At 44.7% G+C, this 24,920-nt stretch overlaps 1 protein-coding gene across 3 annotated transcripts in view; it reads right to left on the bottom strand.

Annotated features, from left to right (window-relative positions):
- The window catches only part of GRIN2A (glutamate ionotropic receptor NMDA type subunit 2A), a 545,905-nt gene that overhangs the window by 58,595 nt on the left and 462,390 nt on the right, over positions 1-24,920 (bottom strand). For all 3 annotated transcript variants that reach the window (XR_005360918.1, XM_038540398.1, XM_038540400.1), the window contains 5 exons: positions 21,893-22,098; positions 16,155-16,323; positions 15,893-16,046; positions 9,476-9,601; positions 5,594-5,823 (listed from right to left, as the gene is read on the bottom strand). Coding sequence is in view for 2 of the 3 variants with exons in the window: in XM_038540398.1 (XP_038396326.1) it covers positions 5,594-5,823; positions 9,476-9,601; positions 15,893-16,046; positions 16,155-16,323; positions 21,893-22,098 (885 nt within the window). In the remaining variant the exon portion in view is untranslated. The remainder of the gene's footprint in view (positions 1-5,593; positions 5,824-9,475; positions 9,602-15,892; positions 16,047-16,154; positions 16,324-21,892; positions 22,099-24,920) is intronic.

The following is a 24,920-nucleotide window of genomic DNA, read 5'->3' as shown; positions in this document are numbered from 1 at the left end:
TTGCACTGCAAGAATGTGTGTGCATGTGTGTGTGCGTGTGTGTACACATGCAAATGAACAGCAAGATGCTCTTTGCACTCACTCTGGCAGGCAGTGCCTCAACTCATCACGAAAAGAGGAGGAGGCACCAGCCCCCGCTCGATGGCACAGCAGCCACCTGCTTTGGGGACAGAGGTAATGGTGTTGTTCATAAATCTAGGTGTTACAGCAGCTGCTCTAATCTCCAGAGGCATGCGAGATGGCCCATTTGACCAAATGCCTTCCACTTCACTCCCCATCTGCTGCAGAGGAGCCACGTAGCTCTTTAGATTTCCTTTCACCTCTACCTCTGGTTTGCACAGTGACAGAGATGGATATTTAGCCTCAATGATGAATCTCCACACTCCTCCGGCCTTGACTATACCCTCCCCACACACACAATTCAGCCCAGCACTGAGACCCAAGAACCTTTCCTGCCGGGGTAAAGACTGTCAGACTTCTAGAAGCACGACTCTCAGTACTTGTCCCATGGACCAGGACATGTCTTCACGTCCACCCTGTCCACACACACATGCACACGTGTGCCACTGCAGAGCACTCTTTCTTTCACAGAGCACATGTGATATACTCTGATGTCATCCGCTACGGTCTATTTATTTTTTTAAATAGTCATGATCCTTAAAATAATTTCATGGCTCACTAAAAAGCCAGGACATACAGTGTGGAAAATAGGTAGGGGCAAGCATGGCTCATCTCTTAAATCCTGGGGCCTCCCACTGAGGGCATATTCCATGCAGCTTATAGGAATGTTTTCTAGTGCAACTTTCTCCCAGAGAGTTCTGTGTGCAAACAGGGAGGAACAACGGTGGGCTCTGGCAAAGGAAGGGGTGCTGCAGAGGTGTCCACGGTCAGCAAGACCACAGAGCAATGTCATCATGATGCCCAGGGTCTGGAGAACTCCCTGGGGTTTCTCTCTCCTTCAAGGCTCCCCTCACTCGTCATGTTAACTGGCTTCACCTGGTCTTGTGCTTAGACACTGCAGCTTCTCATCAGCCCCTTGGAAACTGAGTCATTTGGGGCAACTACTTAACCTCTCCGAGCCTCAGTTTCTCCATCCATAAGTGGAGGATTGCTTTTGCATGCAGTGCTTGAAAGAATACCTGGTATCCCATATTCTTGATACATATCACCTTGTCACCTGTTGTCACCCAAAGTGATGTTAGCCAAACAATGGAGCCAGTTTCCTTCTAACTGGAAAACAAAGGACTAGGAGATTATTTTCTAACATTTTTTTTGCCATTCACTAAGTGAACAGGTCTGAAAGTCATCCAAGAGCATAAGACATGGCAAGCCCTTCAGTTTGGAGGAAGTAGAGATGCAAAATATGGGGAAAATGTTTAGGGAAAACATGGCAATTGACCAGGACATTTCTGCCTTCCTCTGACACATCCTAAGTATACATTCATTAAAAATATCTGTCCTCCTGGGTGCCGGACACTGAGGTGGGCACTTGACGGGATGAGCACTGGGTGTTATTCTATATGTTGGCAAATTGAACACCAATAAAAAATAAATTTATAAAAAAAAAATCTGTCCTCTGTGGCTATAAATAAGGGGCATTGGCCCCTAAAGCGCTGTATTTCAAGTACAGTCTTCTCCCACTGTTGAACTGCTGCAAGCTTCTGGAGGTCAGCATCAAACAACCATGGCCCTGAGGAAGGAGGAGAGGCTCAGAGGCCTCTATTTAGCCAGTGACCCCTCGGCAGTAGAAGCACAGCGCTCAGAGATGGCACAGCTCCATGGGGACACACTCGTGGGCTCCTCTACCAATGGATGTTCCCCAATTATCCCATTGTCACCAAGGCCAATGAGTGCAGTGACACTTTAGACCCCAGAAGTGAGGAACAGCTTATCATACAGTGAGGCTGATAATGCGGAGGAGGTGGGTGATGAAGAGGAGGGGAAGGGGCAGTGGAGGAGGGGAGCAAGAGGAGGTGGAGGAAGAAGCACTTATAACAGGATTATCTACCCTGTGCCAGGCACTGTGTGAGGATTATTTTAAGCCTCATATCAACCTTGCCAGAAAGGTATTAATACCCGCCCCCACTCTTATTAGGAAATGAAGCCTTGGGGATACTGACATACTGAAGGCCACATGACCATTTTATGGCAAGGTCAAGATCTGAACGCAGGTTCATCTGACCCTGAATACAACATTGCTCTTCCCACTACATTAATCTGCCTCCCAGAGCTGGAGCTCATCTACCCTAGTGATCGCCGACACGTTGGAAAGCTTCCACACCAACATTTCAACTTTCCTTTAGTAACTCCTAGGGGAAGATCTACCCATGAATCTATTTATAATTGAAGCCCAGGCTCATCTGAGCTCACCGTGGGCTTCAAAGGTGCTTTTCCCAGCAAGCACTAAGACTGCAAAATGCTTTAAAAGCATCATAAACCTGAGTTGTTATACAGGTAATCATGATTAAAAAGAAAAAAATATGAAGAAAGTGAAAAACAAAACAAAACAAAAAAACAAAAAAAGCCCACTGTGTACAGTATTAAAATGAATTCATTCAATATAGATTTTTTTTTCATTTTGCAGACTTTCTTGGTGTATCCGCTATTAATCTTCTGGGATCACTTAGCTTATTTACTCCAAGAATTTTTCTGTTTACCTAATTGTATCAAACATTTAATTAAAAGAGCTATCTGCTTGCCACTAATGCTCCCAGCTTGGAAGCTGAGCTGCGTCCCGTGAGGATGTGGTATCTGTTCCTAGTTGTCTCCAACTCAGAGAAGGTCAGTCAAACTATTAGTGGTTCTAATTAGTTTTCCCACAAGCGGTCATGTTCCTTAGACTCAAAACTACGGAACAAGGGATTTCTTTTTCCGCCCTTGCCTTGGAAAATAGCAACAAGAAGCAAAACAGGTTGCCAACTACTTTCTTTTTTTTTTTTTTTTTTAGTTTTTTTTGTTTTGTTTTGTTTTTTAAAGCTCTATGTTTTTTTCTTTTAATTTTTATTTACTTATGATAGTCACACAGAGAGAGAGAGAGAGACAGAGACATAGGCAGAGGGACAAGCAGGCTCCATGCACCGGGAGCCCAATGTGGGATTCGATCCCAGGTCTCCAGGATCGCGTCCTGGGCCAAAGGCAGGCACCAAACTGCTGCGCCACCCAGGGATCCTGACAACTACTTTCTTGAAAAGCCCTCCACTGAGGACATGGTCCCCATTGCTTCTGCTGGAGCTCCTGCTGCTTCTTCGAGGAACTATCTTTTGCTCCCGCAGGGTGATGGGAGTCATGGACCCCCACTTTGTGGCCGTGGGGGATTTCATAGGCTACAAGGCACATTCACGATTGCTGTCTCCTCTCACGCCCACTCCTACCTCTTCTCCCAGATGGACAGGGAGGAACGAGGAGGCACGGCCAGGTTCTGTGACCATAAGAGCACCACACAGCCAGTACCTGGTAGAGGGGACAGGGACACAGCCTTCCTGACTTGATCTGCTGTCTCAGTGGCCACATGCTTTAGAAGCCAACCTAAGCCAAGGGTTGGGCGAACATGACTTAGTAAGTTAGGGCTCCCAGAGAAATCAGGAAGGGGGTGGAGGTAGGAGAGGAAGCCAGCCGAAGCTGTGATTTGGGGCCAAGTCTCTGTCTCCACCTGATCCCGCGGGGAGCCTCAGGGGGTTAACCCCACTCTGAGTTTGCCCCGCCTGGAAGCAACAGTGCGGCTGGGGTCTTGTGCTCTCACACTGGGGGTGGTTACAGGTAAGGGGTTGGGGGTACTCAAATATCCAGGTGTTCACTGTTCTAGGGCCCCAAGGTAAGCACCCTGGGAAGATCCCTGGTAGGAGCCTCTGTCAGCAGAAATGGGATGTGCACAGAGAACTGGAGTGGGGAGGCCAGGAGAGCCAGATAGGGTGCCTACCGTGTCCTACATGGCACGCATTTCTCACTCAGCACACAAGCGTGTCCTGAGCACCTACTAAGTGCCAGATAACTCTATCCTGAGCATTCTCCTTGTCAGCCCCTTCCCCAGCCACCTTTAACCTCATCAGTCTTATCTCCTTTATAACACTTGTTCCTGCCTGGAATGTTCTTCCCCATTTATGTTTACTTGCATATTGTCTGTTTCTTCCAACTAGAATTGGAGTTTCACGGGAGTAGGAGCTCAGGCTGTGAAGTTCGCCACAGTGGATGGGAGGACCTCTCCCAAGAGGTCATATATTTCCCTAAGACTTGAAAGTCATGGAGAAGCCAGCCATGAATAATGGGGAAAAAAATATTCCAGGCAGAGGATGTAACAAGTGCAAGATCACTGTGGTGGAAAGATGCTTGGGCTACTGAAGGGACATGATGGTGGTGGGGGATGCAGCTTGTGAGCAAGAGGGAGAGAACTGATAATTCAGGGCTCTGTGACCACGGGAAGCAGAGTGGCATTTACTCAAGCTGCAATGGGAAGCCGACAGAGAGAGGCCAACCACTAGCCCCCGCCCCTCATCATCTCTCTGATGACAGGCCTTCTCTGTACCCCTTTCAAGCCCAGCATATGTCACAGATAAGCTGTTAGGGCTTTTCATGGTTGATTTTCTATTCAGCAGTTTGTTGATGAATGCCAAAAGAATATACGTAGACTTATGTCAGCAAGACACGCTGGTGAGATTTTATAAAGAGAGACGATTAGCCACACGCACGAGACGGACAATCTTTGCCGTGTGGCAATCCCCACACTGCTGAGCTTAGCAAGTCAGGATTTGTTTCCTGAACTTAAAATTTCAATGGGAGGATGCACCCAGTTTACATCCTTTCTTCCTCCGTGTAGCTTTCTGAATAGCCACTCACATCCTGCACCCCTCGCGACACTCGAGCGGAGAAGGGAGACAGCAGGTGTGATTCCTGCCACCTTATTGATAGGGGATGCACAGCCCCATGGGGGAGGGCTGGAGATGTGTGTGTCAATGGAGCTGGTGGCGAATGAAAAGCCTCTCTGCTCCTTCTGTGTCCCCTGAGGAAATTTCAGGTGAGTCGGAAATGTAGGTAGTGGGGCTGCCTGGCTACTACCTGGGTAAAGAGGAGCTGCAAGTTTTGTCTCTGGGTAGGCCTTAGAGACAACTTTTTTCATGTCATAGGTGAGAAATCCAAGGCATGGAGTCTATTAGAGACTCAACCAAGGCCAGAGAACGGGGAGGTAGCTACAGCCTAGAGCACCCCACTTCACCCTTTCTCCTCGTCTAGGCTCATGGATCTTCTGCAACATCACACACTCTCTTGTAGGGAGAGCTCCAGCCAGGGCTCTAACATGAGTCACAGTGCCTTGGTAAGCATCACACTCATGATCCTATAAATAAGAGAAATGACCACTTGGGGAAACTATGCTTCCACATTGGATCTGGAATCTTTTAGAACTTGGAGGGCCAAGCTTAAGGTTCTGTTTCTAAAATTCTTAGAAATGTATCAACTCAAGTTAGGAGAAAAACCAAAACCCCTCTGGCTTTGTGTTTTTAGAGTCGGTGGGTTTGGATGATAGGAATCCGTGTGGTGCTCTGCTGAGGAGAGAGCATTTAAGATCTACTCCTTGGCATCGAGGAAAGCAAGGTGACCTTACCTTTTTGTCACTGAGGCCGGTTACTTGGTCCACAAATTCCTCCTGGATCATGAAAGCAGCTAGATTGGCTGTGTAGCTGGCCAGGAATATGACGGCAAAGAAGGCCCACACGGACACCATGATCTTGCTGGTGGTCCCTTTGGGGTTCTGGACAGGCACGGAGTTATTGAACACCAGGCCCCAGAGAAGCCATATAGCTTTTCCAATCGTAAAAGAAGGCCCGTGGGGTGCTGCAAATAACAGAAAGGGCATTCTCAGCATTTTCTCCTAAGGGCTACTTGGCAGCCTCCCGCAGCCCCGCCAGCTGCCAGAACACAGAACCGTCTCTTGTGCTTATACCCCCATCATTGCCCAGAACCAGAGCCACCACCGCTCCCTTGGTCTTTAAAAAACAAGCATTCTTCCCACATTTCTATCTGGCTGGATTTTTGCCACGTTTCTGAAAAGAAGGGGACATAAAAAATAAGCAAGAAAGGAAGAACAAATGGCCATGCAAAATGTGGGTCTGGATGAGAAGTCGCATTAGGGCCGGTTTTGAATTTGGATTCAATTCCATTTGGGGGAACCAATCACCTTAATAAACGTAACAAGCCTTTATGAAAATATGTGTGTGTGAGGGGGGGAGTGGGGGGGCGCTGCTTCAGTTCTCATCGGCTGCACTGCCGCTGCCGGGTAAAGACCGTGTAGTGGGACTGATGTGTGGGCCTCTAATCCGACGGTCCCTAGCAATTGCTCTCGTTCAAACTCAGATGCAGAGAGTGCACAATATAGTAATGAAGCCAAACTAAAACCCTCCACAAATGGAGACATCAAAAGACAGGACAACAGAGCTTAATTCTTCCATCACGTTGCAGATGGAAGACATTTAATTGCAGGTCATGGAAAATGAGCTCTGCTATCACAGCACTTTTTCTCCTTCTGTGTATCCTTGCAACAGCCACGGGTCCCTTTTAAGATTCTTAAATGTTCCTTGTAGCCTCTTAAGAGGCAGGACAACATGGCACCGTTTATTGGGGTGGGGAGTATGCACTCTGCAAAACGCACACGTTAGGGCTTTTGCATCTGTTTTGCACAAGGGGAAAAAAAATTCAATTTATGCCCTCATTTCATGGGAAAGAGGTCTTCCTTTAACAGAAGGTTAATTTTTATGTCATCTAAGTAAATGAAGATATGAATAAATGATCTACTCAGACTTCAGCTGGCAACGCAAGCAGAGCAGACAATAAATAAAATGGCAGAAGTGAATCACTGATGGAAGGTATGAAGTTCTGGGCAGGGAGCCTGGGAAAAGCAAGCTTTCTACATGTTGGAGGCCAAACTCTGGCTACAGCAATATTTATAATATCCCCGTACAGCACATTAAAGGGAAGGCAATTAATTCTGTTATGCTCAGTCTCAAACTCTTCTGTCTCTCCTTGCCTAGTTTTATAATCTTCTGGGCTTATTCCCAAGATGCCAAGAACTCTTAGGAAAAAAAAAAATAATTAGAGTCAATCCAGTTAACTGTATGAACTATTTAGTTTTATTAGGGACACATGTTGATCAGAAGTGACAGCTGTTTGGGAATCAGAAATAGGCACTTGCGGGGGTTCTGTCCAAGACTTTTGGGAATTCCCGATTCATGGATCCTATAATTGAGCTGTACATAAAAATCTTCCCCATAAAGTTCAGTGAAATGTAAAAGAAAACCATATTACACCAACAGACAAGTCACTATCATTTCTGGAGAGCTTCCACAAGCAGATGAGCAGGAAACAAAAAGCCTTGAGGTAATGGTTGGGCCGGGGAGTTGGCGTGCTAGATTCCTTGCTTTATGATAGTCTTTGAAGTGTGCGCTTCAGCCAAAGGAGGAACGACTGCATGTGATAGCCTCTGGATCTTTTTTTTTTTTTTTTGTCTCCCAAGATATATCCCTGATTTATCTACTTATCTCCAGCCAAGTCCAAACCACCGTAATCCTTTCTCTCAGAAAACTGACACCCTCTTAATAGAAAACTAACACCTAACTAACTCGCTCCATCCACTGCTACTTGCCCATCCTGTTGTCCTGACAGAGCAGCCCTAGTGATGTGACCTTCCCACATTGCATATGTTTCGTCCCACCTCTTCCCTTCATCTTGTATCACTGCCCACCTTACTCATTGACATCTTTTCTGTTCCATCAAGATTGATTCCCTGACAAGGCCTTTGCATTTGCTGTTCCCTCTGTGTGAAATGCTTTTCCTTCTGTTTTTCACTTGATGTCTCATCCTTCAGATCTCAGCTCAAATGTCATGTCTTCCAAAAGTTCTTCCCTGATTGGTCATCTCATCTAAAGTAATGGCCCCCTCCCTCATCACTTCACTTTGGTTTCTATTCCCCTTTTCCTTGAGATTTATTGTGTAAATAAATGTATAGATGTATGTGTTCACATGTGGTCTTCACAACTAAATCCTCAGCTCTCTGGGGGTCAGCAAGTCTCTATCCAACCTACCATGTTGTCCCCCTGCACTAGCACAGTGCCTGGCCCATTGTACTCACTCAGTAAATACTCATTAAAGAAATGCATGAATTCACAAACAGCACAAACTCCATAAATGTGAACACTGAGGTATGGTCACTCACAGAATACCATCTCAGGTCCCACTCTGTTGGGAGCTCCTTATAGGTTGGTTACATGACCCTCTTAGTGGAGGCTGAAAATTCTCCCATTTTAACACAAAATGATTATTTACAGCATTTTCACTGTGTTTGGTTGATGGGAGATGGTTTACGTAGTAACCACCACTTTTCAATGGTGAAGAAGTGGGAGGCTTTCTTTAAAACTAAGTTCCTAACAGATTGCCATGACCTGCTGGCTGTTTCCAATTCTGAATCTTCCAAGTGAAAACAGTACGTGGCAAATTCAAGTGCCTTGATTTTGCATGACTGTTATGAAAGGCCTGCTGTCTTCTACCAACTTAAGTCATGTTTTGGGAAAGAGATTTGGTCCTGGCAGCAGCCTTTGGAGCCATCCACTTAGGACTTGTTGTGCACGGAGGAACATTCACTCAGAGTGATGTAATGTGTTTATGTCTATAACATGAATATTAGTTTTGCATAGGAGCCTCTTAATAAGCTATAGCCAATGAGTGTCACCCAATGCAATTTACTATCTCCTGATGGCAGTTTTATCAAGTATAATGCACTAAGGTCAGGCACTGCCAAGAGGAAAATGTAATTCTTTGGGGGAAAGTACCACTTTATAATTATTTTTATCATCAAATGAACACAAGCGTGATTCAGTAGTCTGGAGAATGTTCTTTTTTTTTTTTTTTTTTTAAAGATTTTTATTTATTTATTCATGATAGTCACAGAGAGAGAGAGGCAGAGACACAGGCAGAGGGAGAAGCAGGCTCCATGCAGGGAGCCTGATGTGGGATTCGATCCGGGGTCTCCAGGATCACGCCCCGGGCCAAAGGCAGGCGCCAAACCGCTGCGCCACCCAGGGATCCCTGGAGAATGTTCTTAAGCTAGGTTCTATAAAAGCCATTTTCTCTGCATAGACTGAAGGCGAGATTCACTGCAATCTTAACATTTCTTTTGACACAGATTTTAAAAGTTAATTGCCAGAAAGACTTCTTCAAATCTGCTCTCTCGACAAATTGTCAGTAGTTTCCACCTAACAAGTACAGGTTCCACATGATAACAGGATGAAAATGTTTCATTTCGTTTGATCCCCTTTTCAGTTGGAGCAAGCAATCCACAATTGTATGGAATTATGAGTCATACTGGTGACCCAGCTCCATTCATATCATGGGATAGCAAGACAATACAGGGCAATGTGTTCTGAATCAGAAACCTTTGTGGGACATAAATTAAACAGCATCAACTTTGGGTCATACTTATGAGAGGGGGTCTCACCTTTCCCTTTGGCTAAGTTTCTGTTGTATCCAACAGGACTGAAGTACTCGAAGACAAAAACAGCGATGGCGGACACAATGAGCAGCATCACAAACATCATCACCCAGACGGAGGCGCTGAACGGTTCTGCGGGCGAACAGGCCAAAGGAGTGGGACATGGTCAGTTGGCGCATCCTCACAAGCAGGGCTGGCAGGAAGCCCAGAGGTCCACTTGCAGGCTCCCTGAGAAACCCTCCCTCACGTGCCTCCCATCATTCAAAAGAAGCTAGTCATTGTGGATTCATACATCTGCACCATCCTTCACTCCACAAAATATCTGAGGTATTTTATAAGGCTGTATATATAGTAGGATAAAAATAGAGAAAACTGTATGACATTTTCCAAATTGGGCCAAGGATAGTAAAAACAAAATGGGAGAAAGAATGCAAATAAAGAAGCCATCGGGTCCTATGTGATCATAGCATCATCCAGGGGATCAACACTCCGGGGAAAGCAAGATTAGATCCAAATGGTCAGTCCTAAGGCTTCTGCAGATCAGCAAGGGTTTAATTCTTATTTTCATTTTTATCCTTACATGCCAGAGGGATGAGGTGCAGGGAATTCCAGAAGGAAAGAGAGCATTACAGCCTGTTAGAAAAGGCTCATAAAATCATGGGGTTGACAGCAATATCAGAAGGTCATCATCTGCCACCATGACCACCACACTCCCCATCCTGCCCTGAGCTCTGGACCAATGAGATCTCTACAAGTTTAAAATCTTGTTGATGTTGGTCATGGCCTTCAATGTATTTGAAAAGTCATTTGAGGAGATTATGGTCATGGTAATTCAATGAGAAAGCATTGCTTCAAGAGTATAGGCAACTGAAATTATAGATGGATAAATGGTTATTTCTCCCCCAAGGAGTTTACGTCAGCTCATGTTCATTCAGATGTCTCAGAAGGGCAGGCCAAATCACAGGGTTCTAAATCTTAGAACACTCTAGAAAGTTAAGAGATTTTATGTAAAATAAATTAACATTTATATTCAGTCCAATTGAGGATATGAAAAATGAGCTGAATGGAGTCACTGTATCCGTATGTGACACAGATTTGCTAGAAAATTGACAGAGGCTAAAATTTTGAAAAATGAATATATCTCCACCTGAATGCATCATTGGGAAGAAACTGCCCTTGGATACCAATAAACTTATAATCCTTTTCATCATAAGCAAACATTTCTGAAGGTAAAATATAAGAAGCCCAATAACACCTTTTGAATAGTAGACATTTTATTATTTTTAAATTGTTTTTCTGATGGAGGTGGTAATAATCATAAAGAACTAGACTGGTAGCAAGCCACCTTATGATTAAAGTCTGTGACTACCTAACACAGCTAGAGGTCATCATAAATTCCAATTTAATGAGCTTACTACATCACAAGAAACTAATATGTCCGAAGCTTTAACTACACAGGATAATTTAGAAACTGGAAGGAACGCTTTGCAATGCAGTTTCAAAAGTGCGAATATGTTAAAAAGGAACCCGTAACAACACAGCCTACTCAGTTTGAATAACACAAGATGAATTTGAAGAAATCAATGAGATTGCAACTATATTTTAGTTAAAATTACCTTGGGTAATAACAATATTACATCCCTGAAATCACTGCAATCACTGTAATGAGGTGTATCCAAAAAGGAGAACTAAAGGAATAATTAGGGGATTAAAAATACTGAATATTCAAGATAGGAATAAATGGTAAGGTAATTCTCCAAGTAGGGTATGTTAAAGGCCTGGTGTGTCTTACCAGATCACCATGAGGGGTAAATGAGCATGCACACGGAAAGCGTGTGGTGGTGTGTGTTGCACACTGTACACATGATAAATTAAATGGAATAGTTATCTGATTCTATGGTTAAAGCCAGACCCGATGGTGGTGGTGTGCTGTGTAGGGTCCTGAAAAAGGCATCTTGGTTTAAAACATTATTAACATTAAGTAATCCGGTAACTTCTTTTCTCTGCAGGCTGTGGTAACATTATGAAAACTATTAGGGGGCATCCTTCCTGAATTCTTCATTCACACGTCAGAATCTGTAAACCTGCAGTGGACTTCATTTGGCAGTTGATGCATCCTCATGGGGACACTTACTGTTCCAGAAATTGGGTGGGAGCCTGAACAAGCAACTGATTGTCCAGACGTTTTCCCATTTAGCAGTGACATCTGTCCCTTGAGTTGTGAGCATGGCAGGGGGATAAAAGGATTCTGCTGCACTGTTCTGGTTTTAGTAAGGTAGGTACCTAGGAGTGTCCTGAAGGATTGCTATTCTCTCTACTACCATCACCACCACCACTACCATGGAGAAAAGCGCTGGAATAATGGTGAAGCACCATCTATAATGTCTAAGGAGTACCCCAGAAATATCTTGGGTAGATATGGATTATATCCTCTACTGGTTTATTTTTTTAATATTTTATTTATTTATTCATGAGAGACACACAGAGAGAGGCAGAGACACGGCAGAGGGAGAAGCAAGCTCCTTGCAGGGAGCCCGATGTGGGACTCAATCCCGGGATGCCAGGATCATGCCCTGGGCCGAAGGCAGGCGCTAAACTGCTGAGCCATCCAGGGATTTCCCCCTCTACTGGTTTAAAAGCAAATACAACATTCATCCACAAAGGGACTTCAATCTAGGATACTCTGGGTTGGCATTTCTTTGGATCAAACAATCCAACCTGCTTGGAAAGCCTTTCGGAAGTAACTGAATGGAAATATTGCAAGAGATGCTGCCTCTGTCCTTGAAGAGCTGCTGGTTACATTTTTACACAAACGCTCAGAGGCATTACCTGCAAGTGTTTCCAATGTGAGTTAATGGAGTTTGCGGAGAGAGGATAGGAAATAATGACGAGCAATGCAATCAGATTTTGAATGTTTGGGTTCTTCCAGATGACTGAGCCAGTGAATGGAAAAATGTAGCTTAGCATGGTTGGTTCATTATGACTTTCAAAACCTGCAGATAATGACCATAAATAAGGGGGTGCACAATCGAATAGGGATGTAATTTAGTGACTGGAAAAAATATTAAGCCTACTGTGTCAAAACAGCTTTGAAAATAGTTTCCTCTGGCTACGATGTATTTTATTTTCTTTTTAAAGATACAGTAGGAAGAATAAGGAGGAAAGGAGGCTTGGCTTAACTTAGTAAAAATACCTGATTTGTTATGGAAATGCTGTACTAATGCAGGTAAGACAAAAATCTAGGTGGGGATCCCTGGGTGGCTCAGCAGGTTTAGTGCTGCCTTCAGCCCAGGGAATGATCCTGGAGACCCGGGATCGAGTCCCGCATCGGGCTTCCTGCGTGGAGCCTGCTTCTTTCTCTGCCTGTGTCTCTGCCTCACTCGCTCTGTGTGTGTGTGTCTCATGAATAAATAAATAAAATCTTTAAAAAAAAAAAATCTAGGGGAACCTGGGTTGAGGCCAGATTTTATATTAGCGACCCCCCCCCCGTTTTTTTTAATGAGCCAAGCCAGTTGATGGTATTTTTTTTTTCACTCTGTTTGAATTGGAAAAAACGTTCACTCTAGTTCACTATGGAGATATGTCAACAACTTGTGAAAAGAAACAGATCTCTGGGAGCGCCTGAATGGTTCAGTAGGTTGAGCGTCTGACTCTTGATTTTGGCTCAGGTCATGATCTCAGAGTCAAGATGGAGCCCCAAAATGGGCTCCATGCTGGGCGTAGAGCCTGCTTGGGATTCTCCTTCTCCCTTGTCCCTCCTGCTACTCGCTCTCTCTCTCAAAAAAAAAGATATGAGGAAGGGAAGAAGGAAGGAAGGTGGAAGGAAGGAAGGAAGGAAGAAAGGAAGGAAGGAAGGAAGGAGTGAAACTGAACTCTTTCCATTCTTTCCATGAACTCACTTCCTCTAAACTTTTTTTAACCTCCAGGGCCAAAGAGCCCTGTTAAAGGGTCTGCTAGGGAGTGGGACACCACGACAAGGAGAGTGGCTCATGCGCGAGGGTCCACCCAATCATTGTTAAGAATCTGCACGTTGTCTCTATCAGCTGCATTTTTCATGGTGCTGTGAGGCTCCTTTACTGAGAGAGGGGTCCCTTATCCATATCAGACCAAGACACAAAGGGAACATAATGAGGTGTGTATCTGTCAAGGTCCACATTATTCCAATAAAGGTGACGAGAATGGAAGCGGGGAGTGCAAAATCAAATCCACGGAGAGCGGTAAGGATTTCAACGGCTTAAATGGATTATCAAAAATGGAAATAGCAAATCCGTATGTCTCCGTGAGTGAGGCAGTATCCAAAATCCTGTTAGTCAACGTTTCACTCAAGAGAATGAATGAAGCACAGACAGCTTCCCTGGAAGCCATCGTGACATACCAAAGAAGATGGTAGGAGAACAAGACTGTGGGCTTGAAGCGTGTGTCCACAAAGTGCTAGCTCTCTAATAGACAAAGGTTCTTCTGTGTGGGTCTGGAAAAATGCAAGAAATTTACTGACTTTGATCTGGCTCCCCTGTATCATGCAATTTTCTTTTGGGGTCAGTGTTTGCCTTAGCCTTCCCAAATCTGGGACAAACCCACGGATGACGGGGGTGCTAAGGAGAATGAAATTTGAATCCTACAATCTTCAAGGTAGTCACTGTCAAAAACTGTTGATAACCAAACATCCCACACAATACTTTTCTTTAAAGAAAAAATAAGTAATGCTTGCCTTTGTCCCATGCAGTTTCTGCCTCTCTGACCAGGCCGCATCAGGCATATATACACACAGCGCTAAAGAAAACAAGATGAGGGACAGAGGGACACCTGGGTGGCTCTGCAGTTTAGTGTATGCCTTTGGCTCAGGATGTGATCCCAGAGTCCCAGAATTAAGTCCCACATTGGGCTCCCCTCAGGGAGCCGGCTTCTCCTTCTGCCTGTGTCTCTGTCTCTCTCCCTATGACTCTCATGAATAAATAAATAAAAATTTTTAAAAAATTTAAAAAAAAGAAAACAAGATGAAAGTCGAGCTCTACCTTGCTCTAAAAAAAGAAAGAAAAAGAAAGAAAGAAAGAAAGAAAGAAAGAAAGAAAGAAAGAAAGAGAAAGAGAAAGAAAAGAAAGAAAAAGAAAGAAAGAGAAAGAAAGAAAGAAAGAAAGAGAAAGAAAGAAAGAAAGAAAGAAAGAAAGAAAGAAAGAAAGAAAGAAAGAAAGAAAGAAAGAAAGAAAGAAATCCTGCCCTACGACACAGCAATTGCACTGCTGGAGATTTACCACAAAGATACAGATGCAGTGAAACGCCGGGACACCTGCACCCCGATGTTTCTAGCAGCAATGTCCACAATAGCCAAACTGTGGAAGGAGCCTTGGTGTCCATTGAAAGATGAATGGATAAAAAAGATGTGGTTTATGTATACAATGGAACATTCCTCAGCCATCAGAAATGACAAATACCCACCATTTGCTTCAACGTGGATGGAACTGGAGGGTATTATGCTGAGTGAAGTAAGTCAATCGGAGAAGGACAAACATTATGTGGTCTCATTCATTTGGGGAATATAAAAAATAGTGACATGGAATAAAGGGGAAAGGAAAGAAAATGAGTGGGAAATATCAGAGAGGGAGACACAACATGAGAGACTCCTAACTCTGGGAAACGAACAAGGGGTAGTGGAAGGGGAGGTGGGCGGAGGGTTGGGGTGACTGGGTGATGGGCACTGAGGGGGGCACTTGACAGGATGAGCACTGGGTGATATGCTGTATGTTGGCAAATTGAAATCCAATAAAAATAATTAAAAAAGAAATCTTTTATATCAAAACATAAATTTATGAAATAGTTGAGAGTAAGGAATTTCATCCCTTACAAACCAGACAGCTTGAAGGATAGTCACATTTAAAGTATGATTCCATTAATTTTCAATCAGTGTATGCTCTTCAGACTACTTGTATTTTGTTTATCGGAGTGCTGGTATAAATCACTGCGTGGTCATCATCATTTCACCCTCACATCCAGTAAATAAATGGCTGTCATGCCAGCGAGGGATGGAGGATGGGAACGAGGATGCCGGATAAAGGCTTATGGGCTGATTTAAATGAACTGTGGACAGACAGGTTTATTTATTTTGTAACGTTTTCAAGGCTCTGAGACATATATCCACTGATCTACATTCTACACAATCAAGACCAGTATCTGAATATGTGATTGTGTTTTCAACAGATAGTTCCAAGTCAGAGAGAAATGAAAGATGTTAATGGCTGGGGCAGGGGCGGGGGTGGGGGGAGGATTGAATTGAAATGATTCAAATAGGACTCACTCTGGAGTGTGCTGATGGCGCTACATGGAACTGACCAAGGTCCTACCTGGTTCCATCCTTTGAGCAAAGACAAATAGCTACAATTGCTACAGTTCCCTATTAGGAAAACAGTAGTGACCGTGACGTTCACATACCTAGAAAAGCAGAAGGTGAGACAGTGCCGTTGCTTCTTGAAACCATGACACTGATCCCTGTCTCCACGAAGGGCACAGAGAAATCCACCACTTCAGAGCGCTCCTCATTGATGGTGAGGGAGCCAACGGCCATGACCGCCCGTTGGTAGACCACCTGTATGCAAGGCAAAGGAGGACAGGGATTTAATTTTTCCTTCCCACCACTCCCAAGCATCGCAGGTGTAGAGGCCGGATGGGAGCCCGCAGGAGGAAGGCCACTTACTTCGCCAATCATCCCGTTCCACACGTTGTTGACTTTCTTGCCATGCTTCCCGTTAGTCACCAGATAAAGGTCGTAGGTGAACTTCACGGTGCGGGAAAGCTTCTTCAGGATATCGATGCAGAAACCTTTGCAGCATTTTTTAACGTTCATTCCCTCATTGGTTGAATTGCTGTAGGAAAAACCCCGAGATTGTAGAGTATTAGCACCGCAAGATTTGTTCATAGTCATTACCAAACACACTTCCACTGTTTTCCGTGCGGGAAAACATGAGGAGGTGGCTTTTTCGAGGACATGCAGTAGTTTACGTCGGCAAAAGTAGAAAGTGTTCTTAATTGTGACAGCAGCCATGACAATGGCTAACTTTTACCGAGTTATTATTATTTTTACCGTGTACCATGCTTCCTAACCATTGTTGAAATAAACTTCAAGGTATTTCTCTTAGTTAATAATGTTTCCCCCATTGTACCGTTGAGAGTTGCCACCTCTTATTCTTAAGTTTATGACACCTACAGCATCTTTAGGCCAGAGTTCAGGCACAGGATCTCAGCAGAATTAAAAAGCTTACGGGAAAATGGAAAAGGGACAGAAGACATGAAATTCTCCACCGAAGGAGGGTTTTGCTTTATCCTATCACCGCAAATAGAGGTTTGCAACCAAAGAGAAGAAATAAAGGTGACTTACTTAGGGAAGGCACTTTCCTTCCTGAGGAAAATGTGGCTGAGAATCAGAAGACCCAGGATCCACCTGGTGCCTGACTCCATGGACTTAATGTGTCTTGATGGAGTCATCTGTCAAGTGCGGGCTCATTCCTAACACTTTCCCACCCTCCCTATATGGCAGGAAGTATACAAAGTGACACTATGAAATAGCAATGCCCTTTTGCAGGAAAAATCCCTATTACTGCAGTCTTAAAAGCCATCATCACCTACCAAGGTGACATACTTTGCTTTGTGCCAGCCACCTCACTTTATTTACCTGGCCAAGTCCTATTCAAAGGACGTATAAAAATCAGAAATGCCTTTAAAAAGGAAAGAAACAGGGTCTTCCCAATTAACAGCTACTACTTAGATGACTCATGGAGGAAGATCAAGACCTCTCTGGGCAATACACCCGGTCCACCTTGCGCTGGGGCATTTGGTTTAGCTCAACTCCCCGAGTCATGCATGTCATGAGATATGTGCTCTGGATATTCCATGGCTGGCACACCCACACATCAGATGGTTACCTAAGCACTACATTGATGTTTATGGAAATCCAACATCACAATAGGAAAATACTTCCATTTCCATATCACAGGGGAAAAAAAGTAGGTTACACAGTGTTACATACAGAACAGTCCTAGCTAAAAAAACAGATGAGCTTATGAAATATCTGGATGGAAAAACAATGAAATACAAAGCACAGCTATTTTTGAATGGTGAGAAATTACTTTTTCTCTTTTTCCTATTTTTAGGTTTTTCCCCCACAAATTAACTGCAGTGAGTATATACTACATATATAATTAGATATACACACACATCAAGTACCATTGATGTCTATCTATGCCCATGAAAGGGGGTAGATTTGACAATGTGACTTTGAGGAACGGAAACAGGTTGCAAAATGCCATAAACATGATAGAAATGTGTCCTAAGTACATTAAACCAATGACATGTCCAAATATGACCTCCTTGGTACCTATCTGTGGCTCATTAAAAAACATGCAAGAGCCAACTCTCTCTTTTTTCCTGGCCACCATGGGCCACACATTGATGCTCCTTCTCTACCTCTTCCCTCTGCTCCCTCCCTTCCTCTATCACAGGGTCTTCCTTCCCCTGGTCAGGATTCCTAGGAGAGTCTGGATAGGAGTTATGAACGCCCCTGGCTTAAGATCCAGGGTCACAGGCACACGGTGATATTCTTTGGCCTCATGGAGAACCTCAGCCAGTTAGTGAGTTGATTATCTCCCCATGTCTCCTAATGCCAGGTTTATTTCTAGATACAGCCATCATTAATACATTTTCAACCAACAAGCCACCACTGAGTACCCACTATGTATAAGACATGCAATTAAGCACTAAGGACAAGGGATGAGAAGACATGTAGCAAATGCGACAGATGAATTTCTCAGATTTCTCAGAGAGATTATGAAAACACAGACCAGCTTGTAATTGGCAACTTTCATTGGTTCCAATCACAGCCCTTGTGTACATGTGAAGGGGGGTGTCACTTGACTATACAAACATCTGAGAAATGGCGCTCGATGCATTCTTTCCCTGCTCCCACCAATCACCCGAAAGTAAAGGTGGCCCATAAAAGTCAATGTGGGGAAACGACTCCAATAAGGAATCTAGTTCAGCTCCAGTTTCCCAGCATGCCCAGTGGATAGGATCGCAGCCATGCAGGTTGACAGCACTGCCACCAGGTCCCAGGTCTGCTCCTAACAACCAAGAAGACACACATGAGTGTCTTCACTAATGAGCCTCAGTTTGCTCACTTGCAAACTGAGAAGGCTGATGCTTACCTTGCAGGATAGTCGGGGAGATTAAATAAAATAAAGCATCTAAAGCACGTCTCGCATAAATGCTTAGAAATACATTTCCTCTCTTCTCACCGACAATCTGACAGTTTGGGGGATTAATCGACAGTGTGGCCATTTCCCCTGACATATCAAGCCAGATCATTTTTCCTCAATTTTCTCTTCATGCCTTAACACCCAACTAACAGATGACGAGAGATGCTTGATTTCTCAGCTCATTTCCTCTTACCTATGTTTTTAGAAGACTGATGTGTGTCCTAAAGACCCCACCATTCACCAGAAGTGAGAGACAAAGAGTTTTCCCTGGGAGACTATCACCAAGAAAAATATAACCATGTTACCTAACAGAATCCTTCTTAGAGCCAATCAGCCTGCCTCAAAGATATTACCTGTAGGAAATGCAATTGATCTGATCTGTGTTAATGTTGGGATGAATGGGTCCCAGTGATTGCCTATGGCTTTCAAAGACTTTAATGACACCTAGATGTGCAGTCAACTTGTCATGTCGCCAAGTGGGGAAGGGAAGCTGCAAGCCGCCACCTCCCACAGCAACCAAAAATGTGCATTTGAACCTGTTAATCTGTTTATAGTCTCCAGTAAAGAAAAAGTCAATTCTTTTAAAGAGAGTAATTTATTGGGGGGTTCATTTTCTCCATACAAATGTGGCTCAGGGCTCACTGCCCTATGTTGTCAGCTCCAAGGCTTCTGATGTTAAAGATTTAAAGCTCCTATTACTGGCTGTGAAGCCCAAGAGGCTCTACTCGATTGGCCTTATTGAAACAAAGAAGGCGCTGCTGTCATAAAGGAGGTCCCCCTACAGAGGGAAGAGTCTTTGCTTTGTGACAATCTCTCTGCTTTCTTCATCTGACCAAGTTGTGCTCGAAGAACGCCCACCCCAATCAATATCTCCTTGGACAACTTTCCCACATTTACCCCTTCTGTCTCCTGCCCAGCTCATCACTCTCTGGCATTGCCCTGGGCTTCCTTTTGTTTCCCACACCTGCTGATCTCTTTCCTCCCCCAGGGCCTTTGCACCTGCTGCTCCCTCTACCCGGAAGGCTCTTCCCTCTGTTCTTCACATGTTCATCATCCTTTTCTACCTCATCTTACGCCTCACTGGTGTGAGCTAACGAAGCTCCACATACTTCAAGTTACTCTCTCATCACACTAGTTGTATCTTTCACAAGGTTTATCATAACATGGATATGATGTCCTGGTCTTTTATTGGTTGACTTGTTTTCTTCTTAACTGTGTACACTCCATACTGCAAGACCCTGGTCTTCTCTGTTCACTGATGTATGGTCTGTTCCCAGCACTGTGCTTAATGTATATTTATTTATTGACTAATCTATTCAGAATATTAACTCCAAAGAGGCTCCTCATTGATTAAAAAAAAAGAATTTTCTGCAAACGAAAATGTGCCTTCAAAATACATTTTGCAATCATATTTTTAAAAAATTATCTTTATCCCAAGTGCTGAGCTCTGGGGATCTGCATCTCGTATAATGACTTACATCAGAATTCAGAATGTGGGAAGATAAGTAGCCATTCACTTGTCTGTTTAAGCATTATCAACACTGGTGTGTCATATTTCATGCTTGTCACTGAGCATACAGACACGTAAGCCATGTTTCCAATATTTAGGTAGCTCATACTCCAGTGGGCAGGGGGAGGTGGGGCTTTATAGGCCATAAAAACAGGTGATAGAGAGATCCAACGGTATGCACTGAATGTTTGGGTTCCTTTGAATTCATATGTTGAAACCCTAAACTCCAGTGTGATAGTGTTAGGAGGTGGGGCCTTTGGGAGGTCCAGAGGTCAGAGGGTGAAGCCCTCATGAATGGGAGGAGCACCCTTAGAACAAGACAGGAGAGCTTGCTTCCTTTCTGTCTCCGCTCCAGCATGTGATGATACTGAGAGAAGAAGGCCGTCTGTAAACCAGACACCTTGCTGGTGGACTCCCAGCCCTCAGAATTATGAGAAACAAGTCTCTCTTTTTTTTTAAGCCACGTCATCTGTGGTGACTTGTCACAGTAGCCTGAACACACTAAGGCACAGAGACACACCCTGGGTTCTGTGGAATGAGGGACCACAAACTCAACTTGGGAAGGAACTTAAAGTTCACGGGAGAATTATCTGGATGACAGGAAGGGCTCAGAAAAATATGGATAGGGGTGCCTGGGTGATTCAGTGGTTGAGCATCTCCTTTGGTTCAGGTCGTGATCTCTAAGTCCTGGGATCGAGTCTCCCATCAGGCTCTCCTGCAGGGAAACTGCTTCTCCCTCTGCCTGTGTCTCTGCCTCTCTCTCTGTATTTCTCAACAATAAATAAATAAAATCTTTAAAAGAAAAGAAAATATGGACAAAAATACTCCAACGGTAGGCCTTTTCCTTTGGCAAAATCCCCACAAGGATGTGTCTTTATTTGTGTTTGCACTAGAAAGACTAGACTCGGGGTCATGGACTTGGTCATGAAGCTTTATGCTTCCCTAAAAGGCTGACAGGTTAAGGACAAACTTCACCAGAAGCTCTCACAAAAACTGTCAGTTCTTCCTTCGATTGTTAATAAAAGAGGAAACGGCACAGATGTGATACTGGCTTACTGTCGGTGAGCTAGGAAACCACCAGAAGGGCAGGTCTACACTGATCACATCAGAAAGTCATATGGAAGGTGTACAATGACCCCCAGCTGGAGAGAAGTTTTCAAAGTTTTTGAAGAGTTTGTATCTGGGATATATATTAAAAAAAAAAAAAAAAGATGGAAGGGAGTAGATGGATGTGCAGGGTTGGAGGACGAACCAGCCAGAAAAATAAAAAAAGTAATAATAATTTAAGGTGAGACCGAAGGGGAAGTTTGAGTCAGCACAGTGGTTAAGAATATGGAGTTGGACGGAGCAGCGTCTGAGTCCTAGCTCATCCGTTCACTCATTGAATGGCTTTGAGCATTTTTCTGAATCTCCCCATAACTCAGTTTAAATACCTAAAACCACTTACCTCCTATTGCTGTTGCTGGAATTAAATGAAAGTAAGCCACCTGGCGCAATTCCAGTTATTTATTTCAGTCTTTAAAACACCCCTAATATCATAGATCATCATACAGTATTATAATGGTCTATTTTATATGACATTTTATTATGGTATTATGGACACCACCATTGTCGATGACACTGGCTATTTGTAAAGGATTGGGTGCGTTCACCCAATGGCCTCCCCAGACTCACTTGATCTTGACGAACTTCCGACATGGCACGGTGTTCCTCACACATGTCTCGGTCAGCGGGTCTATGTCTTCCACGATGACAAAGGGGGCTTCCTCTAGGGTGACGATGCTCAGATGGTTGTCGTCTGGCTCACAGTCTGAGAAGGATTTGTACCTCGGCCACACGGCATGCCTCAGGCTCAGGCTCTGGTTCTCCCACTTGCCCACCTGCATCAGAAAGACAAAGGCACATCTGTGCTTTCTGGCAGCGCCAACTTCTAGAAAGGTGAGTCCTTCCCCATAAGAGGAACGAGAACCCCTCCTGATCCTCAGGGCTTTGCTGCGACCTACTTCAACATATGCTTCTGTTTATATGCTAAGAAACATAAGGATAAAGGGAAAGCAGAATATTGGGCAGTCTCCATGCCCTGGCCTCCCCCAGGCTAATGAATACGGTGGTGGCGCCCATGCATGGAGAGGAGTAGAGCTTCCTCAGGCGACCCTCATGTCCTGCCAGAAGTCGGGGACCCCTGATGTCATGAGAGCAGCAGGGGCTTTCCTAATCAGAGAAGTCTTGCCTGGGATCGCCACCCTCTGCCACTTTCTAGCTACACAAACCCGGGGAAGCTCTGAACCACTGTGAACGTCTGTTTCCTCCTCTGTAAACAGCACACCTCCACCTGCTTTATAAGGACCTTGTGGCGATCAAATACGATGATCTGTGAACAGCACGCAGCCCAGTGCCCGGCACGTAGCAGGGACTCCATACTCTTAGGTACAGGAGGGAGATGGGGAGGAGATATTTTTAAAGATGCTAAAGCGAAGAGGAAGAGGAAGAAGAAGATGATATGGAAGAGCCAAAAAAAAAAAAAAAAAGGCAGGAGGATTGACGGGAGAGTCGACACAAGGAGGACGCACAGGAGAGGAAATCAGGAGTGTCACATCGAGCTCAGATATGGTTCTATTTAAGTTGCAAAGTAACGTGAGCTGTTATTAATCTGGCCCGGAGCGGAGACTTCCAGCGCTCAGCACTGCACCAAGTCCTGTCAAAATAGGATCGATCTGTTCCCTCTGAGCAGCAGTCGGCATGTTAGTGAAATCAGATTGAAGGCTGTATGTTTTGAACCTTGATTTTATTTGACAGCTTATTGGCACTATTCATATACACACCGGGGAGGGAAAGCTGCTCCTAGCATTGCGCTTCCTCCTTCCTCCCGCTCCCAGGCGCAATTGCTTGACACCACAGGTCAGCGCTTTATTTGTAATACCAACCTCAAGGAAACACCTCGTCTGAAAAGCTAAGTGCCAAGTCCGGGCTTGTCTGTGTTGACGTGACTCACTGACCTCCCTTCCTGTAATGTGAGTGTCGCCAGAAATGAATTTCAGGCCCGTAAAGAGAATTCAGACACGCCGGGCACCCGAAGGGGTGATGGGGTGGGAGGAGATGCTCCCTCAGATTGCCTTGTCATTTGGACCTGGAAAATGTTTGCTGCTCTTACTGAAACATTCCACGTGGCCGATTACAAAACTGTCCGGCATCGCTGATACCCTCCCTTTTAAGACAGGAAAGGCAATAGAATGATTTGGTCAAACAGACACGTTCATCTCCCCGAGCTGGGATGTGTAACGCAGGCTGGAGAGAATGTGGAGCCCATCAGATTCATTAGTCACTCAACGCGGATTTACTGAACACCAACTATGTGTGTTTGGTAAGTTCGTGTTGAGTGTGAAGGAAGGGGTCAGATGATGCAAAGCCTTGCAGGTCCTCGTAGGGAGCTGAGACCGATGATGGATAAAACTGAATAATCCCTGCCTTGGCAAAGTCACTTGACCTCTCTGAACTTCACGTTCTCTACCTGCAAAATGCAACAGGATGTGCCCTTAAGGACTGTAAGGAGCTTCGTTCGGGTGAGCCAAAATGTCCAGGAAGCGTTGAGCCCGTAACATACACGGTAACTGCCATCATTTTATTATCGCTGTGGTTTGCATTTAAGACTTTGCTCAAATATCAACTGACCTCTAAGGGCATACCTGCCTTCCCTAGTAATAGAGAACTTTGCACCTGTCCACCCCAGCTCTTTGGCGCTATAATTATGACAGTGTCACTTTTGAGCTCTCCTTTGTAGTCAGGAAATGTATCGATATCGCCAGCTACTCTGAGCCCTACAGATCCCCAGGGTAAGGGCTGTTATTCCAACTTTGCAGTTCAGAGAACTGAAGCTGGGAAGCAGTTGGGACCAGGGCCACACCACAGGGCTGTGTGAATCCAAAGGTGCTTCTATTAAGTGACCCGTGGTAACCATGTTATGGCTCAGAGACCCTTGCTCCCCTGCAGAGACAGCCCTGAAAGTCCCAAGAAATGGAAATTAAGGCAAAGACCATTTAGCCTTTGATGATGTCATTGAGGGCGTCACTGTACCCTCACCTGTGGAGTCAGGCAAAGGTTCCCGCCCAAGGCCGACTGGCTCCTGGGAGAGAGGCCATGAAGGTTTATGAGTTCCTGGAGTTCAGTGACTCCCCAAATCTCCCCTAAGTTATTCTCTCCCTTCTCCTGGCTAAGTAAGCACCCACCAGTCAGCCAAGGAGGCTGGAAGCAAGCTATGAGTGGAAAAAGTTGAACAGAGCCAAAGCCTCTGTGTCAGGGCTGCGCTGCATCTCGAGAGGTCCCATCACCTCCTCTGAGTCCAACAGGCTGTCCATATAGGCTCCCCAAGTCCCCAAATCCCCGCTCCAGGATTCTATATACCCCCACATAAAGGGTAGGAGGAGACTTTCCCCTTCTATGTGCACGTTCACAAGGGACTATAACTGAGTCAACCCAGTGCTTGTAGACAGGATTAAGAGGGATCCATTCAATCCATAAGGATTTGTGGAGTGGCTACTAGGTGTCAAGCAGCACATGAGACACCAAGGAGACCATGGAACACGCAATGAAGTTTTTACTTTGCACGGAATGTCTATGCTAATTGGGAAAACAGGCCTGAGTCAGATAATTGCACAAAGACACACCATACAACCTGGGTGGAAGAAAGAAAAAAAAAATGGGTCTA

This window comes from Canis lupus, chromosome 6 (genome assembly GCF_011100685.1).
Source record: "Canis lupus familiaris isolate Mischka breed German Shepherd chromosome 6, alternate assembly UU_Cfam_GSD_1.0, whole genome shotgun sequence".
Lineage (NCBI taxonomy): Eukaryota > Metazoa > Chordata > Mammalia > Carnivora > Canidae > Canis > Canis lupus.
Note: the sequence above shows the minus strand (reverse complement) of the source record. Positions and strands in the feature narration are given on the sequence as shown.